The 17,608-nt window shown below is 54.6% G+C and overlaps 2 protein-coding genes and 2 pseudogenes across 7 annotated transcripts in view; 2 read left to right on the forward strand and 2 right to left on the reverse strand.

Annotated features, from left to right (window-relative positions):
* Positions 1-9,872, forward strand: part of USP35 (ubiquitin specific peptidase 35) — a 25,525-nt gene extending 15,653 nt beyond the window's left edge. For all 3 annotated transcript variants that reach the window (XM_079105091.1, XM_079105090.1, XM_079105089.1), the window contains exons 7-11: positions 1,453-1,646; positions 3,105-3,198; positions 3,987-4,093; positions 4,590-5,859; positions 6,914-9,872. In XM_079105091.1, the coding sequence (XP_078961217.1) occupies positions 1,453-1,646; positions 3,105-3,198; positions 3,987-4,093; positions 4,590-5,859; positions 6,914-7,081 (1,833 nt within the window). In that variant the 3' untranslated portion in view covers positions 7,082-9,872. The remainder of the gene's footprint in view (positions 1-1,452; positions 1,647-3,104; positions 3,199-3,986; positions 4,094-4,589; positions 5,860-6,913) is intronic.
* Positions 1-17,608, forward strand: part of LOC306640671 (coiled-coil domain-containing protein 43-like) — a 436,234-nt pseudogene that overhangs the window by 276,509 nt on the left and 142,117 nt on the right. The window lies entirely within an intron of this gene.
* Positions 1-17,608, reverse strand: part of LOC306638567 (actin-related protein 3B-like) — a 317,597-nt pseudogene that overhangs the window by 125,360 nt on the left and 174,629 nt on the right. The gene's annotated exons all lie outside the window — the stretch shown is intronic.
* Positions 9,917-17,608, reverse strand: part of GAB2 (GRB2 associated binding protein 2) — a 207,084-nt gene continuing 199,392 nt past the window's right edge. For both annotated transcript variants that reach the window (XM_079105095.1, XM_079105094.1), the window contains exons 6-10: positions 16,705-16,969; positions 15,050-15,140; positions 14,699-14,801; positions 13,457-13,582; positions 9,917-12,593 (exon numbers count right to left, since the gene is read on the reverse strand). In XM_079105095.1, the coding sequence (XP_078961221.1) occupies positions 12,450-12,593; positions 13,457-13,582; positions 14,699-14,801; positions 15,050-15,140; positions 16,705-16,969 (729 nt within the window). In that variant the 3' untranslated portion in view covers positions 9,917-12,449. The remainder of the gene's footprint in view (positions 12,594-13,456; positions 13,583-14,698; positions 14,802-15,049; positions 15,141-16,704; positions 16,970-17,608) is intronic.

Consider the following 17,608-nt stretch of genomic DNA (forward strand, 5'->3'; position numbering starts at 1 on the left):
ATGGTATGTTTACGAAATTCTTTCTTGTATGTCGTACATATATATTTGTACACATGTCCTTCTGTAAATAAATTCTGGAAAGATCTCTTGTAGATGGGTTAAGTTATGGCAATTTCTCTGGGAGCAGTGGTCCTTGTTAGGGAGTTGTATATGATTCAATATCATAAGGGATTTGAGAGTATATGGAAATTTTATTTTCCGAGGAGAAGTAAGTTCTCTGGGAAGAATGGTCGTGGTTGTGTGGCTGTGTTGCACGTCCTCCATGTGCCTCTGCATGTGGGATTCTCTTTTGTCCCTATTCATGTGTGCGGTGGGAGATTAAATCGAGCTTAATAGGAAGAGAACGGAAGATGCTGAGACAGTATCCGCTGCTCTCCCCACTGGCTGCCTTTCTTTCTTTTTTTTTTTAATCTGTGAGAAGTGACTCACTAATCCTATAAATCATCTGATAAATGATCCAGGGAAATGAGTGAGCAAAAGTGTTAAACCACAGCCGAGCAAGGCCTTCTGTGTTAGCCAGAGGATGTGCACTGGGGGCAGGCTTTGGGCACAAAGGTAGTTTGAGGCCCTTTGGTGTCTTGGACAAATCTAGGGAAGGACCTTGTGCTTAGAAGCCAAAAATATGAATACGGCTAGAGGAACTCTTAAGATATTGCTTAAGGCTGAAGAGTCACACCCCATGTGCGTAGGTGGGTTTTAGAATATGTTGTGGTTGGAACCATTGCCTGGTGGCCTTCTAGGTGCAGCTGTTTGATGTAACAAAGAGCAAGGAGTGGAAAGGTGCTCATGCCCAAGCCCAGGGCTGAGGACCCCACCTCAGACCCCTGGGCCCGCCCACATCCTCACCGGCATCAGGTGCTGGGGCGACTAGTGCTTCTGAAAACTGACTAGCAGATCCAAAAGTAGAAGGTGAAGTGGGACTGTCCCCATGAGTGAGTGCCATGGAGCATAGGTGCCATGCTGGTGTTGGGAAGAAGTGTCCTTGCTTGACAGGTGAGCAGGCAGAGGCCCAGGGAGGTCAGCAGAGGCAGAGGGGCTTACTGACCACGACCAAACGGCGAGTGAGGGCGAGCTTTAGGGCTGGAATTGAGGTCTTGACGGCCCTGGATTTGACCTGTGGGCAAGTGTTGGCGTCGCTTTCTGGCACATCCTGGGCTCTGCTGGGAACATGTTCATTCTTCACTCGCTGCTTCTGTGACCCTGAACCGTTCTTTTCTGAGTCCTAGTTTTTTCATCTAAAATGGGGATGTGCCACCTTGAGGCAGTTGTCACCTGAAAGATTCTGTAGAGGTTCACACATCAAAATGAGGACCTGACTTGAGCTGCGAGCAGGGGCATAGCTGCAATGCCTCCGAGTGGCGGGCTTGGGAGGTGCTGGGGCAGCCTGCAGTCCAGGAGGGCTTCCCAGAGGAGGATTTTTGAGCCGACCCAGTCTGCTTATTCCCTCCTCAGGACCTCCACGTTCCCAATGAGGACCGCATCAAGCAGCTGCTGGGGCAGGATGCCTGGACCTCGCAGAAGAGCGAGCTGGCTGGCTTCTACCCCCGGCTCATGGCCAAGTCGGACACGGGCAAGATTGGTTTAATCAACCTGGGAAACACGTGCTACGTGAACAGCATCCTCCAGGCCTTGTTCATGGCGTCTGAGTAGGTGCTGCTTCTGAATTCCTTGTGTGCCCTCCCCTCCTTTGCGCTCCCTGGTGAAAGGTGGGGGTGGGCCTTGCTTTGCATTGTTGGTGTGATTCTCTGAGGTCTATGGCCTCAGGTGGACTGTCTCGGGAGGGGGCTGCTCTGGGTTGGCTGGTGCCCCTGACTTCCCCTCGAGTTCTGGAGATGCAATGTCTTCAGGTTAGGACTCCCACTGACCCTGGTATTAGACACCTCTCTCCTGTTTTTAATGAGACAAACAATGCCTTAGTTGTCCATGGCCACTTTTGTGTTTCATGGGTTGCTTAAAAATGACTTCAAGTTTCAGCTTGGTTCAGTGAGAGGAAGCTTGGGTTCTGCTATATAGTGTGACCTCAGATCAATGTCTTCTCTGAGCTTCTGGTTCATTGGGAGGAAGTTGGAGCTGATATTCAAGGCTTCCTAAGACACTGCTGCTTGTTCTTCTCAAACTGTCTGGTGAAGGACTAGTTTCGTTATGTTGTTTTGATTTCTGGTGTGTACAGACCATTATTTCTGTAAAATAATTTGCCAGATACATGATCATGTGCTTGTATGATCACAGTTGTGTTAAAATGTACAAGCTGGGCACGATAGTGCATGCTGACACTAACTGCTTGAGAGGCTGAGGCAGGAGGATCACAAATTTGAGGCCAACCTCAGCAACCTAGTGAAATACTGCCTCAGAATTTAAAAAGGGCTAGGGCTATAGCTCAGGAACAGGTGCCTAGCACGTGTGAGGTCCTGGGTTTGATCCCTGGTCTGGCAATACTTTGAGTCCTGCTGTTCTGTGCAGCAGCTGTGTGGTGGCAATGTGGCTGACCTTCCCAGAGAGGCTTGTGAGAACCGAAACTAAGCTGGGCCTCAGAAGTTGTCTTATTCCAGAGTCAGGAGGGGCTCCGCCTGTTCTCATAGGATCAGACCCCCGTCCCTGGGAGCCGGTCTGCCCCTGTGCTGTCCTCCTTCAGCACGGCCCTTACACTGACCCTCCCCCATTGAAAGCAGGGGAGTAACTCGAGATGGAGTAGGTGGGAGGGCTGAAGGTGGGAAAGTCCTGCTGCTCTGGATGGGTGTGAATGGCCTTTCCCGGGGGAGTGACAACCAGAGTGTCTGAGAGGCTGGGACGATGTTGGTGTGCACTCTGGCATGCCAGCATCCCAACCTTGGAACACTGGAATTTTTGAATCCTGGAGTCGTGGGGTGTTGGAGCCAGAGGGAGCTGCAGGGGTGACCTTGTTGTATCCTTTGTTGTCATACCGAGACCATTGCTGTGTTCCTGACTTCAGACACTGTAGGCTGAGTTGTCCACCATCTCCTCCTCCCGGCCTCTGGCCTTACCTGGAGCCGGAGACATCCGGAGGCTCCAGGTAGCCTGCTGTGTGGCGAGTGGAGACTCCAGGGCCCTGGGCTCACCCTGGGTGCTCCTGCTTTGTTTTGAAGCTTTCGACACTGCGTGCTCCGCCTGACTGAGAACAACTCGCAGCCCCTGATGACCAAGCTGCAGTGGCTCTTTGCCTTCTTGGAGCACAGCCAGGTGCGTGCAGGGCCCTGCGGCGTGGGGCTGGGGGAGATGCCACAGTCCCTGTGGTGCTGCCCTTCCTGGCTCTGGGACCTGGCTGTGTGCTCCCGCTGGTCCAGGCTGGTTCATGGTCTAAGTTGCTGGGAATGAGGTGCCTGCCTGGCAGGAGGGGCTCTGGAGCCCTGCTGCCTGCGTCTACCTTCAGCCACTCAGCCAGTTGCATTAATGTGTCGCTTCCTTCATCTACTGCCATTTGTGAGCACCCACGTTGCCAGGTGGTACTCTGGAGGCTGTTGGAAGTACCAAGGAAAGCAGAGCAAATAGGCTGCCCTTGTGGAACCTAGGTTCCATGGCTGGGGATTCTGCATGGCTCTGTGGGCATAGAGATGAGGAAGCCTCGTCTGAGCTGTGGAGAGGGGCCTCTAGGGGACAGTCGAAGGGAAGGGAGTGTGGTGTGTATGGGGAGGGAGGTGTTAATGATGGAGGAGAAGGCGTTGGGAAGGTGTCCACGACAAGGCCACACTGCACAGGGTTCTCATTTTGATAGGGCAGGGATGTTCTAGGCAGAGCGGGAGGCGAGCTTGCACCAACAAGTGTGTGAGGGAAGAGCAGAGTCCCAGAAGAACGCTCATCTCCCAAGACCCTGTGCTGGGTAGGTCAGGGACAGCTAGGAAGCGGAGGACTTGGGAGGAAACTAGGATGTTTGGAATGGAGTCCTGGGAGCCCTCAGGCCTAGTGGGCAGCAGAAATAGTGGGCATGTGACTGGTGGCTTCTGGCTCCACTTTCCTCTTCCTTGTCCTAGAGGCCTGCTATTTCCCCTGAGAACTTCCTGTCTGCATCCTGGACACCCTGGTTCAGCCCTGGCACCCAACAGGACTGTTCAGAGTACCTGAAGTACCTGCTGGATCGGTAAGGGAGGCCAGGCCCCTGGCTCCAGGTGGGGCCAGAGAGGGTTTGTGGGGAAGAGCCCTCCCCTCCCAGCTGGGTTGCATCTTCCTGGAAACTGGAGCGCGGCTTCCCACTTGTGGCAGGCAGGGGAAGGTGTGCACCAAGAGTGTGGGCCAGGCCTGAGTGTGGGAAATCTGGAGATGCTGAACTGCATGGGGCACTCTGGGGGGATTGTGGGGTGTGTGGACACATTGTGCTATGTGCCTGAGTCGTCAGTCCTTGTCACTGTGTATCTTTCCATGGTGTCTGTGTGTGCCTGCATGTGGTGAGTCTGTGGCTTGTGCTGGCTCTGTGCACGTGCACGGGTATGTCAGCATGCCATTGTGTACGTGTGTCCCCTGGGCAGACTCCTGCATTTGTCCATCAAACCTGAGGCCAGCTGCACAGGGTGGATGGGCAGGATCAAGGCGGGTGCGCCGCAGGTGGACTCAGACCCTGTGCTCTCCGCCTGCTCCAGGCTGCATGAAGAGGAGAAAACCGGGACCCGGATCTGCCAAAAGCTCAAGCAGTCCAGCTTGCCCTCCCCACCCGAGGAGCCCCCCAGCCCGAGTTCAACTTCCGTGGAGAAAATGTTTGGAGGCAAGATTGTGACCCGGATATGCTGTCTCCACTGCCTGAACGTCTCCTCCCGGGAGGAGGCCTTCACGGACCTCTCTCTTGCCTTCCCTCCTCCCGAGCGCTGTCGCCGCCGCCGCCTGGGCTCCGTGATGCTCCCTGCAGAAGATGTCAGAGCCCAGGTTCCCAGCAGGGTGGGTCCCCGGAGGCAAAGGAAACACTGCATCACAGGGGACGCACCTCCCACCGTGCTGGACATTGGAGGCCTGGGCTCCCCCGGAGCTGCGGGGCAGAGTGATCGGGAGGAGAAGGTGGAGAGGGAGGAGGAAGGGAAGGAGGGGAAAGAAGAAGCGGGAAAGGAGGAGGAGGAAGGGACGCGGGAGGAGGAGGAAGGGGAGGAAGAGAAGGAGAAGGGGCACGAAGAGGAGAAGGAGGAAGAGAAGGAGAAGGCCGACCACGAGGAGAAGGAGGAGGACAGCTTGGGACCAGGCACCCACAGGGATGCCGCCGCCACCCCCGCCCCCTCCAGGGAGCAGACGTGCGGCCCCGAGGGCTCCCGCTCCGTCCTGGACCTGGTCAACTACTTCCTGTCCCCTGAGAGACTGACCGCAGAGAACCGCTACTACTGCGAGTCGTGCGCCTCCCTGCAGGACGCCGAGAAGGTGGTGGAGCTGAGCCAGGGGCCGCGCTACCTCGTCCTCACGCTGCTGCGCTTCTCCTTCGACCTGCGCACCATGCGGCGCCGCAAGATCCTGGACGATGTCACCATCCCCCTCCTGCTCCGCCTGCCGCTGGCTGGTGGCCAGGGCCAGGCCTACGACCTGTGCAGCGTGGTGGTGCACTCCGGAGTGTCCTCGGAGAGTGGCCACTACTACTGCTACGCCCGGGAGGGCGCCGCGCGTCCAGCCCCTCCTCTGGGAACTGCCGATAGGCCAGAGCCCGAGAACCAGTGGTACCTGTTCAATGACACGCGGGTGTCCTTCTCCTCCTTCGAGTCTGTCAGCAACGTCACCTCCTTCTTCCCCAAGGACACGGCCTATGTGCTCTTTTACCGCCAGCGGCCGGGGGAGGTGCCCGAGGCGGAACCCGGCTCTCCCAGAGTCCGAGCAGAGCCCACGCTCCACAAGGACTTGATGGAAGCCATCTCCAAAGACAACATCCTCTACCTGCAGGTGAGCACACCCGAGGTCTCTGCTGTGACCTGGATGCTGGTCCAGCTCGGCACAACCCCGACTTGGATCAGTCATTGTTAGCTCTGAGTTGCTTCCTTCTCTCCTTTTTTTGTAGTTCTGGGATCAAATCCAGGGCCTCACACGTGCTATGAAAGTTCTATGCTGTGCTACAGCCCAGCCTGCTTCCTAAAATCCATGCATCCTTTCATCACTCAGTACCTGGGATATGTCAGTGGCCCTGACACGATCCCCTCCTTCAGAGGAGCAGGTGCTAAATAATTAATCTTGCAGTTGTTAGTGAGGGTGCTGAAAGAGCTGCCTGGTGGTAGTCAGTGGGTAGGGAATCCTACTGGCAGCTGTGGAGGGGCCACCTACCCGTGACCCCATGTGTAACTTTCATCTCTTCAGCATCCAGAGTAGCATTAAAATATTCAGCAACAGGGACAGGCCACTAGCCATGATGGTCAGAGCAGCCACCGCAGGGCCTGCAGATCCTGCACCTAGAGCTGGTGTTTTGTGGGGTGGGAACATTTCTGTGGGAGACTGGGGGCAGGCAGGGCGGTGGCGAGGGGTCTGTGAGGCTGATCTCACTTTGGCAGGAGAGGAGCTTGCTCCCGGGCAGAGGCTGCTCATCATGCCTTGAGAGGTAGTAATTTGGACACCTGGTCAGGAAGCCTGTGGACATTCCCATGTGGTGTGACTTGACCCTTGAGGTCCCTGGACTTTCTGCTTGTGCATCAGGCCCTTGTCAACTAGTTAAGTCTCATATGAATGAGTTCCTTCCTTCAAGGGACTAGTTTCTACTGAGAGGAGGTGGCGGGTGGGGGGAGGATGTTGAAGCCTAGACCTAGGGTGGAGGGGTCTGCCCCTCACATCCTGCCACTGGCTGGAGTGCCCCAAACAGAAGCTGTGTTTCCTCTGTGGCCTGGCCCTGGAGACCCAGAAGGGACACTCGATGTGCTGAGTTGGGTGGCACTGGGAGGGGAGTGAAGGAGGATCTGGCTATAGGGGTCTGATTTTTAAGCTACTCCTCCACCCTCACCTGTGTTCCCAGGAGCAGGAGAAAGAGGCGCGCAGCAGGGCGGCCTACATCTCTGCCCTCCCTGCATCTCCACACTGGGGCAGAGGCTTTGATGAAGACAAGGATGAGGATGAAGGCTCTCCAGGGGGCTGCAACCCTGCAGGTGGCAACGGAGGTGACTTCCACAGACTGGTCTTCTAAAGTAGACCTTCCCCAGCCTGCTCCCACCTGCTGCGGCACCACAGCCAACCTCAGGAGGCCTCGAGCCCCTCCTGGGAGCCAGGTGGGGTCAGGGCAGTGGAAGCCCAGGGCTGAAGAGGGCCCTTCCAAGGGCAAGAAGGATGGAGAGGGAGCGTCTAGGATGTCAGTCTGCAGCTGAAGGGCACACAGAAACCCAAATATGGAGGGGAGACCCAAACCCCTTAAACTGGGCCTCAGGCCCTAGTACTGGGATCAGTTCCATTAAGATTTTACACCCAAGTGTCCTGGTTCACTTGGAGCAGCTTGGATGGACCTGTGCTGGGCTTTGCCTCCCCCACGTCCCTGCAGGCCCCATCCTGGAGACCCTGAGCTGGCCCTGGAGCCAGGGCCGAGCTTCTGCTCAAGCGTCCTGCTGTCCAGTAGCACTTAGCACTTCTCTTCCAGCTCTTGCTCCATAGGATAAGCAGCACAGTGGGATCCAAGCCCTTGCACCAAGAAAGGGGCTGCTTGTCACCTCTGCCTGCCTGCCTTGTTTCTCTAAGGGGGTTTTGGAGGCAAGGCATGTGGGTGCCTTTGGGGATACCTGCACGGACTGTACTTTCTGGAGGAGTGTAGATGGGAAAGCCACGTAGCACAGGATCGGAGACGAAGGATCACCCCTGCCTCACTCCTTTAGCTGTCCCCCTACAAGGCATTAGAGGGGAGACCCTCCCCCAGCGCCCCCCAGCCTGCCTCAGTGCCTGTGATTCCACCATTTGTATCTCCCTCCTGGTTAAGGCTGAGAATTCTTATTTTATTGCAAATGTTTTCTTGTCAGGAAGCCATCAACGGCTCCGAGGAAGCTGGCTGGCTCGGCTCCTCTGATCGGTGGGCCACGTGAGGGCTGGGTGGGGGGACTATGAAGCACAGACAGACCTCATTGTGCCCTGACACTGCTCTAGCCCTTCCAAATGGAGAGAAGCAATCCATGTTCTTAAACAGGAATAAAACTAGGTTCTCTGAAGCCTGGGAAGGATGTTGTTCTTCCTCGTCTGAGGGGCCTTGCTGTGATGTCTGCTGTGCCCTTGGTTTTCTTGCCGTGCCCAGGTGGTGACCTGGGCTCCTGGTTGGTAAGATGAGGCTCTGCCCCGCCCCTGGTGACTTGTGGAACACAGAATGGTGGTGAGAGCCCTCAGTGTGGAAATGCCAGGACTAGGAAAGCCCAGAGGGCAGAGCTGGACCTGCGATGAGGACAGAACAAGACGAGGTGCTGATAGAAGGGATGGGGCAGTGGTTACGGGATGTCCAGTGGCCTGCTATTTGGGGGACTCGCCTATCAGGTGGGCCTGGAACCCCAACGTCTTGAGACTTTGCAGACCCCAAGAACTCTGGGTTGCCCAGAAGCATCTGTTGCCAATATTATAATCCTTCCCTCTGAGAAGCTAGGAGCAGCAAGGCAGCTTCCTCCCCAGGGCTCGCCCCTTTAGGAATGGCTGTGTGTGGAGCCCAGGACCTGTCCTCCCCACAGGCCACTTTCCACCAGGTCTGCCCATCCCTTTTAGGAGAATAAAGCTGGGAAGGCAGGGACAGAGGTGGTGGCAATGGTGTGACCAAGGGTTTCAAGGGCCACTGGTAGAGAAGTTGTTTTTGTCCAAATGTCAGACTCTGGACATGAGAGACGCTAATGGGGGACACTCCCCAAGTGTGCCTTCTGAGAAAGGTGAACTGGTGGATGCCTCTTTACCCTGAGGTAGAGAGGATTCATTCTTGCCCCTAGCCAAGAAAAGTCCACAATTATTCCCAATGAAAATGGAGCAGTCCAGCACGTAGGCCTTCCTGGGATCATTCAAGAAATGATTCCGAAACATTTTCCCTCGGGGTGTTCCACCATTCAGCTACATCTTTTGAGTCAGGGTCTTGCCATGTTGCTGAGGCTGGCCTCCAATTTGGAATCCTCCCACTTCAGCCTCTTGTTGTTGGGCTTACAGGTAGTGTACCACTGCATGTGACTGAAACTCTTTTGGGGAAGGTGTGTTCGTGCCTAGGCGTGGCAGCTGTCACTGCTCACCTCAAGCTGGATTTGAGTATGGTTCTCCCCAACCTCTCAGACAAGCAGAGTCGAGCAGCCCTCTCTGGGTTGCATTTCTAAAGGACTTTATTGTTGTCCTGCTCCAATACCACAGTAAAAAGGGACCTGCAAGCTCCAGGCCTGTACCATGTGTCACCACAGCAAAAACACAGCCCAAATGAACATGTTTCCCACCCCACCCCCAGACCTGCTCACAAGATAAATATGTGTTACAAATTTTTAAAAAAGAAAACAGAATAAATTAATAACTTAAGTGATTAGGCACCAACAGTGATTTGAAAAATTAAATGTCAATTTTAAATGGTAACAAGACAAGAAGACTGGACTGCTTCTGGCCCAGTTTTTCTTCCCAACAAATAGTGACAATTTTGTGCGAAATGATTCTAAGATTCAAGATACAAGTAGTCAACAAGTTACACAAGAACACGCACCACCAGATACCACAGAACAGCATGGCCCTCCAGCGGTCCCTTCAGCAAGCCTGCTGGTCCCAGGCCCCACAGAACTTGGCAAGTCCCAAAAAAGATGGCCCCATGGGGACAGCCTCAGTCCCCCACACTTTTGCAGCTGAGGGCCCAGAAGGAAGAGCCAACTCTGTCTGCGTTCCTCCAGAGCTCTATCAAGGGGGTGGGGGCGCGGGTGGGGGGACAGCTTGGGGCCGCGCCTACAGCTCTGTGGCAGGGAGAACCGGAATGGAGCCTGGGCTCTGAAAACTGGGTTGTGCTTCTGAGAACGGGGCTTGGTTCAATGGTGTGAAATGCAAGTCGCCAAGATCAAGCTAGGGAGGGGACTGAGTTAACTGGCTGATGCTCTGGGTCCAAGCCAGACCCTGGGGAGAGCTCCCCTCCAAGCCTCTTCCAGAGCTCGGCTGCTCTGGGACCCCCTGACCCAGGCTCCCTTCTCATGGACGGTCCCTTTCCTTCGTTCCCACTCAACCTTTCTTGACCCTTGTAGGTATGAAGCTGGAGGTGGGTGAAGGCGGCTCCTGTGGAGAGCCCTGGGCAAGACCAGTCCTCGTGTGGGCTGTTAGGTGAGAGGTGTCCCTGTTTTGGGGTCTCACCAGGAGGTGAACTTTGACCTGTGGGTATGCCAAAAGACCTGTTTTTTAAACCGAGTTGGCTTCCTCTTTTGGGGGGCGGGCAATGTGTGATGCGCCTGGTGGTTTGGGGCTTGTGAGACAGAGCTCTGCTCTCCACAGGCTCCTCTCCTCTGGTCCTTTCTTCACCCATTCTTGCATCCTGAGGGTTTGGGTGGTCACAGAAACGAAGAGCAGGGAACCCTCTGTGCGACTGACTGGCCTCGACACCTGTCTGAGGACCAACCAGTTTCATTCACTTCATGGCACATTCAGAACATGACAGTTTTATGGCACCCTGTGTCAACAGGGCAGCACCAATTAAAGCCTCAGCCGTGTGGGACCCCTGTAGAGAGCCTTACAGGGACAGTCGGGGTGCGCAGAGTGAACCAGCACCCTGCAAACCCTGCCTGGGGTAGCCACAGCCACCATTTAACTGCGGGGACACTGAGGCATGGCCTCGGCACTTCCGAGGTCTGTGCCCACCCTCCAGCTGCTTTTGCCCTCAGAGCGAAAGGTTTTCCAAGCCTCTCCCTCCTGCTCCCTCCACTGGACGGACCTAGGCCCTTCATTCCTTTTCCTTCCGCTGCTCAGAGCCTCATCTTCCTAGAATCGCCTTCTCTGGCTGCACCTGCTCCCCACTCTGCCTCAGCCCCTTGAGAAGTGTCTTCATTTCCTTAGCACTTCACCAGCACATGCGTCTGTCTTGTGTCCTTGTCCTTTTTCACTGATTGGGACCTTCTCACGTTCAGTGACCTAAATGATCCTGGAGCTGCTTTCAGCTAACACCAGGAGCAGGCTGCTGTTGAGGCCATGACTGCTCCCAGGCTGGGACTTCCTGGAGAGACGCCAGGCCGTCGGCTTGGTGAGGTGTGCGTGCTCCTAGGAGCAAAGGGCTGAGTGGTAGCCACCTGCATCAAGCATGGTGGGAAATCATACTTGTGGAGGAAGAAGGTCTGCTTACCCTGGGGCAAAATGAAATGACTGGTCTGTCCTGTTGCCTCTGAAACTTGAAAATTTGGTCAATAACTTTCAACGTAAGAAATTTAGACTCATCCCTACTTTACCCACCATCCTCGGTCCTAGGAATGCCCTTGTACAAGGTGTCACTCCTTCACTTTGTCCCATCCTGAAGCCCTACAAGCTGCCCTGGGCTCCTCACCAGGCCCTGAGCTGTGCTTCCTCACTTGCTGCGTGGCTCACACCCTGCCTCCCGATCACCAGGTTACCTCCGCACCCTCCCAGTCCACAGAAACTTACTTGCTGCACCGTCCCCTCTGCAGTGTCCCTGCGCTGCCCCACGCCTGGCACGCCCTTGCCCCAGGGTTCCCCTTGACCCCTGCATCCCCTCCCTCACCCCCTCACCATGCTGGCGCTCCCACACCCCGAGTTGCCAGCTCAGTCCAGGTCTTCTCCTGCAGGGTGCTCCGGAAGGACTGCTCTCTGTCCCAGAGTGCCCTGTGACACCAGAGTTCCGGGGCCCGACTGCACAGTGTCCTTGCCACTCCAGGCCCTGTTCTTGGTGTTCTGGTTGCCCATCATTCCCAGGGTTCCCTTCCTTCTGTCTTTTAGCCTTCAGCATCTCCCACTCCCAAGTACTAGCTCTGTGTGGCTTTGGCCTGAAACTGGGGACCCTGGTAGGTATGAACTGCCCTTCTTTCTGGGGACAGAGTTCCTTTGTCCCTTAAGATTACCTCTGACCTTCATCTCAACTAATTTCATCTTTTGGCAGCCTTGCCTCTTGCCTGTTGAGAAAAACAGGAATGAGTAAGTCCACGTCCACTTTGGTCTGCTGGTCCTCGGCTCCCTGGGTTGTCCTCTTCTGGGACTGAAGGAGAGGTAGCCCAGAGGAGGAGGACAGAGGGTGGAGGGCTGTGACTGAACGTGAGGTGGTAAGTCTGGCTCAGAGTCCCAGGCCCTCCCTCCAGTGTTGAGTAGACAGTCAGGTCTCCAGGCCAGGAGGAGGTTTTTTGGCAATAGCTCCTAACTAAGGTGGGTGGAGGCACAGCCAGTATTGATAAGTCACAGGTGGGCCCCAAGTGGGCAGAGGAAGTACCCCTCAGGGCCTCACCTTCCAGGGAAGGGTCAGGGTCCCTGATGTCAAGTGCTTTGAAGGCCAAGAGTGGCAGAGTGGAGGGGCAGGGAGGGAGCTGAGAGAGGAGGGAGATGGAGAGAGCCAGCTGGGCTCCTGCCTCCTGGCCTCTCTTTGGCTTGGTGGCCCCACGTCACAGCTTGGCGCCCTTGGAAGGCTCCGAGGACTGGCGCACATCCGTCCACTCCTGCATGGTGTTCTGCAGAGCTTGGGTCTTCTCCTTATCCACCTGGACATAGTCCACCTTCTCGTCTGATGTGACAGATGACGTGGATGGCTGAGGGGACAGAGTGGGAGTGACTGTAAGTCACCCGTAAGGTGGGGAGAGGAAGGGGAGAGTGGGGTCTTCCCAAGCTGTGTCAAGAGGAGGGAAGGGACAGGGAGATGGCCTCTGTGCCGCTTGGACCAGACTCCAGAACCTGCCATCTTTCTCAGTGTGGGCTCTATAGCCGCACGTCTTCGCAGATCATCTTCCTGTCAGACACAACCACCCGCCAGCCCTTACTTCCTGCCAAGCCTTAGGAGGACCCAGGCCTTCTCTTGGCCTTGATTAAAGGGCCCAGGTCTTCATCTCTGCCCTCCACTTCCCTCCGGCCATTCTTCCAGGGGGAATCTGTTGAGTCCCAGTAAACCCCAGCTCTAGGGCTTTAGGTGTGTCCCCCTGGTGACCCCCCCGCCAAGGGCCCATGAGGGATCCTGCCCTGAGGTGGACCCCCCAACCCAGCTGTCTAGACAGGGTGGCTGGGTGCTTCCTGGGAGGTTTTCCTAGGCCCGGAAGTCCTTTTACTTTAGCACTAGTAGGGTTCTGGGTCCCATCCAGACAATGAATTCACAAAGAAGAGCCCGGGACCAGAGGCAGGCTCCGCGTCTCCAATCTGTCACTGATTCACTCTGTAACCTTGAGAAGCTCAGGTCCGTGTGTACAATCATCCACCTCTGTCTGCTGCACAGGGATGGGCTGACTGGTGTTCTATGGTCTGAGGGGACCTGTGCTCCGAGAAAGAACGGGAGCCTCAGAGACCCCCACCTAAGGCAGCCGAGTCCTGCGAGCTGTCTATGGAGAGAGGCTGAGCCATGCTGGCCTCCATGACCTCTGCCTGGGGCCCTGGCAGCTCACTGACCCCCCTCCACCCCAGGCACCTTGCGGTGGGGGCTTGGGGAGCCCGGCTGGAAGTCCAGGGCCAGGTAATCGACGCTGCCAGTACTCTTCTTCGGGGCTGGACTGTTGGTGCCACTGGGAACAGGAGATGCAGACACTGGGTTTTGCTAACACAAGGAAGACAAGACTGAGTGAGTCTAGGCAACGGGTGACCCCACCACCCAGGAGAACACAGCTCTGGGTACGTTCCTCGTGCACAGTGTCCTGCTTGGAGCCACACACTGTGCCAGGGACTTCATACTCCTCCTCTATGTACTCACAACAATCCCGTGCAGTAGACATTATCACTGTTCATGTTTAAAGCAAAGGTAAAACCATGGTTGGGAGAAGCAGAGACTTGCTCATGGTTGTGTGGCTGGGCTATGATGGAACACGGGCTGTTGTCCTACTTCCAAACCTGCACATGGCCTCCCTCTTAGGGCCTTAAGCCAAATCTCGCCTGGTCTCTCTTAAGACCCAGCTTTAGCTCATGGTCCCTAAGAGCAAGCCTGTGGCCCCTCGAGGGCCCCTCTGTACCACCTGCCCATGGCCTAGAGCAGGTCCCCAGGCAGCTGCCCCCCAGCTGCTCAGACCAAACAAGTGCCTCGTCTCCAGATGTACAAAGCCCCTGTACCCTCACGGTTCTCCAGATGACAGGCTCTTGGGTCCTGTCATGAGCCAGGCTACTGCTGTGAGAAAGCACCTCCATATTGAAGACTGTCCCCAAGTCTGATTCTAATGAGTAAGGTGACAGCCCTGGGTTCTGGATTTTGGCTGCTTTAATGGTTAGTTGAACTGTTCTTTCAAGGTCTTTGCAGCATGAGCAGGTGCTGGGCAGCGATGCCCTTCCAATGAAAACTTCGGGGAGGGAGCACATCATGTGCTGCCTGTATCCACACCCAACTACAGCGGTCACCCCAGGGAGTACATGCAGGTGTGTCTCCCTGACACTGAGCAGATATCTCCAGCACTTCCTTTCCAAAGGTACCGACCATGCCTCCTGTGTCAGTCAAGAGAGAGAGGCAGGCTGCTTCTGCTCTTTAAGACAATCTACTTGGGCAGGGACTATGTGTTTCCTACGGCTGACGACTCATGCGGCTTCCTGCCCATGTGCTCAAGAAGGGTCAGCAGCAGAAGGCCACCAACAGTGCAGAGAGGCCCTGGGCTGAGAGGGGAAGTGGTGAACTGAGCAGAAGGTCCTGGAGGATTCCAGAAGGCACATCCAGCCAACCCCAGGGACTTACCATAGGGACGTAGTTTTCTTCGCTGTCTCCTGAGTCCGTGCTGGTGATACTCTGTGTGGAGATGGGGCGGCAGTACTGGGAGGAGCTGGAGTTGAAGGTGTGGCTGTTGTGGGAAGAAGGCAGAGTGAACCTGGGAGTCCCTTGGCCCGCTCACACCCAGACCTGGGCCATCACAGTTTCCCGTTGTCAGCTTGATAATGCATGATAATACTCCCCCTTTACGGATGAGGACCAAGTGCCATGACAAGCTGATGACAGCAGTAGAAACTAACTACCCTGCACCCCCAGGACAAGGACCATTCTGCTCATCTCGAATGCCCCACCCTAAGATCTCGCTCCACAGACACTCACTTGGCCCTGGACCAAGACTTGGTGACAGGAGACTTGAAGGGGAGCTCATCGATGACAGCATTGTTTCTCAGGTCAAGAGGTGTTGGCTTTGCTGCAGCAGGAACAGAGCACAGGAGTCAGTCACAGGGGATACGCTGAAACACGGAGGCAGTTACAAAGCCTCACACGCAGGGGATCTGAGGCTCGGCAGAGCTAGACAGGCCTCCTTTGGCATCTGCAAAGGATCCCTCTCGATATCAAAATCTGCACGCTCAAGTCCCTTACATAAAATGTCAGAGCCAGGTGTGATGGTACACACCTGCAATCCCAGTTAATTTTGAGGCCAAGGCAAGAGAGTCACAAGTTTGAGAACAGTCTTGGCAATTTAGTGAGGTTCTGTCTCATAATGAAAAAGGGGCTGAGGATGAGGCTCAGTGGGAGAGTGTTTGCCTAGCATGTGCCAGGCCCTGGGTTCAATCCCCAGCACAGCAGCAACAACCAAGAGGCATAGTATTGCTTATAACCTATGTGCCCCTCCTCCCATACACTTTAAATCATCTCTAAATTATTTGTGATACCTAATACAATGTTATATTGCTTAGGGAATAATGACAAAAATATGCACATAGCACAGACTTTTTTCAAGTATTTTTGATCTGCAGTGATTGAATCTGCAGATACAGAACCTGTGGATACAGAGAGCTGACAGTATAATCTTTGTCCATGTTGAAATCATCTCTAGATTCCAAATTATATGTCCTTCCTACTGTATCTGTGGTAATTGGATTTTCAGAATCCAAAATGGGACACATGGTTTGACAACAGATTTATGACTTTATATGAAACCAAACTATTTGAAATGAAGATGGCCACTACAACTACTCCCTGCTGATTTTGAACTGTGCTGTGTAAACACAGTGGAGGAAGGTTAATGCCAAAAGGACCTGGAGGTTTCAGTTCTACAGGACCCTATGTCTGCAGTAAGCCAAAGCTGACAGAGTGTCAGTGGGTGACCTGGAACTTGAACTCTTAGCACCTCTTCCTGGCTATCAGGCAGCCTCATAGATAGAACTATTGCACACTCTCCAGGACCAGATGCACTGACCTAGGTGTTATCCTTCCAAATAAATATGGGAGGTGAGAATCACCATCCCCATTTTACAGGTAAGAAAACTGAGGTTCAAGGCATTTATCTATCCAAGTCCAGTATCTATCTTGTCATGGTTCCCTGAAATCTCACCATGAACGCATGGTCCCCAATGCAGCAAGGCTCAGAGCTAGGGCTTTCAGGCAATGACTGGATCATGAGGGCTCTGAGCACATCCATCAAATGGATCAACCCACTGAAAGCTGAATGGCCTACTGGGAGATGGAGCCTGCTGGGCGGGAAGAGTCTATCTCCTCCCCAGCTCCTTCCTCTCTTGCTCTGCTTCCCAGCTGCTGTGAGCTGAGCAGCTTTCCTTTGCCACACTCTTCCTCCACAATGATCTGCCTTACCTCAGCCCAGAGCAATGGAGTTGCTGACAATGGACTGAAACCATGATCCAAAATAAATCTTTCCTCCTCTAAGCTGTCCTTGTCAGCCATATTGGTCACAGTGACAAAAAACTAACATTCCTGAGCAAATGGAAGTGGTCCCTAGGTGTTCAGAGAACGGGGCAGGGGACAGTGCTTACCCTTCCGGTCAGGCTTGAGGTTGCGGTTGACAGGAGGTGGCTGGATCTCACTTCCTCGGCTGGGGCCTCTGTGCATAGGAAGGGCTGTGGATGGGTAGCCGAGCGGGTCAAAGGGATGAGGCCCTGGGCTCATGGGGATGTAGACGCTCTGGGAATTATCACCTGCCCGCTCCATGGTTAGCAGGGTAGAAGAACCCGGGTTCATGGGCACATAGTTATCTTCTGAACTGGCACTGTCTGACCGACCCACGAGCGTTTTCCCTGGCTAAAGAGAGGAAGAGGGAGAGAGAGAGAGAGCTGTCATCAGCACAAAGAAGCACAAAGGTGAGAACTGTATACAAGGCCAGCTATCCCAGTGATCTTCTCCACGCTGAGGCTACAAGGGAGATCTTAGCAAGACCAACTAAGAACAGAGTGGGAAACAGGAAGAAATGCTGTCCGATGAGCCCCTTCTAGGTATCACTACCTTTTGGGACCCACCTACAATTTATGATAAATTTAAAGCACAAAATATTCTTTTTTTAAAAAAAATTTAGTTGTAGATGGACACAATGCCTTTATTTTTATTTATTTATTTATTTTTATGCAGTGCTGAGGATCCAACCCAGTGCCTCACATATGCCAGGCAAGCACGCTACCACCCAGCCACAACCCTAGCCCCATAAAATATTCCTGATGGCTGGGTCCACTCAAGATTTCTGGATGCCTGGCCAAGGCAGGGGGCACTATGGGCTGTGAACTGCATAGGTTTGGTTCAGGACCACTTGGAGGGGGGTGGTCAGTCTCTAGACCCTGATCCTGGCAAGAGCATGTGAGGAGTCTTGGCCCTGGGAGCCGAGGTCTGGGGCCATCTGGGGGCTTATCCCAGGTACCTGAGTGACCACCAGGATCAAGCAGAGCCGCC

The sequence above is a fragment of the Sciurus vulgaris genome, assembly GCF_902686455.1.
Source record: "Sciurus vulgaris genome assembly, chromosome: 11".
Taxonomy (NCBI): Eukaryota; Metazoa; Chordata; class Mammalia; order Rodentia; family Sciuridae; genus Sciurus; species Sciurus vulgaris.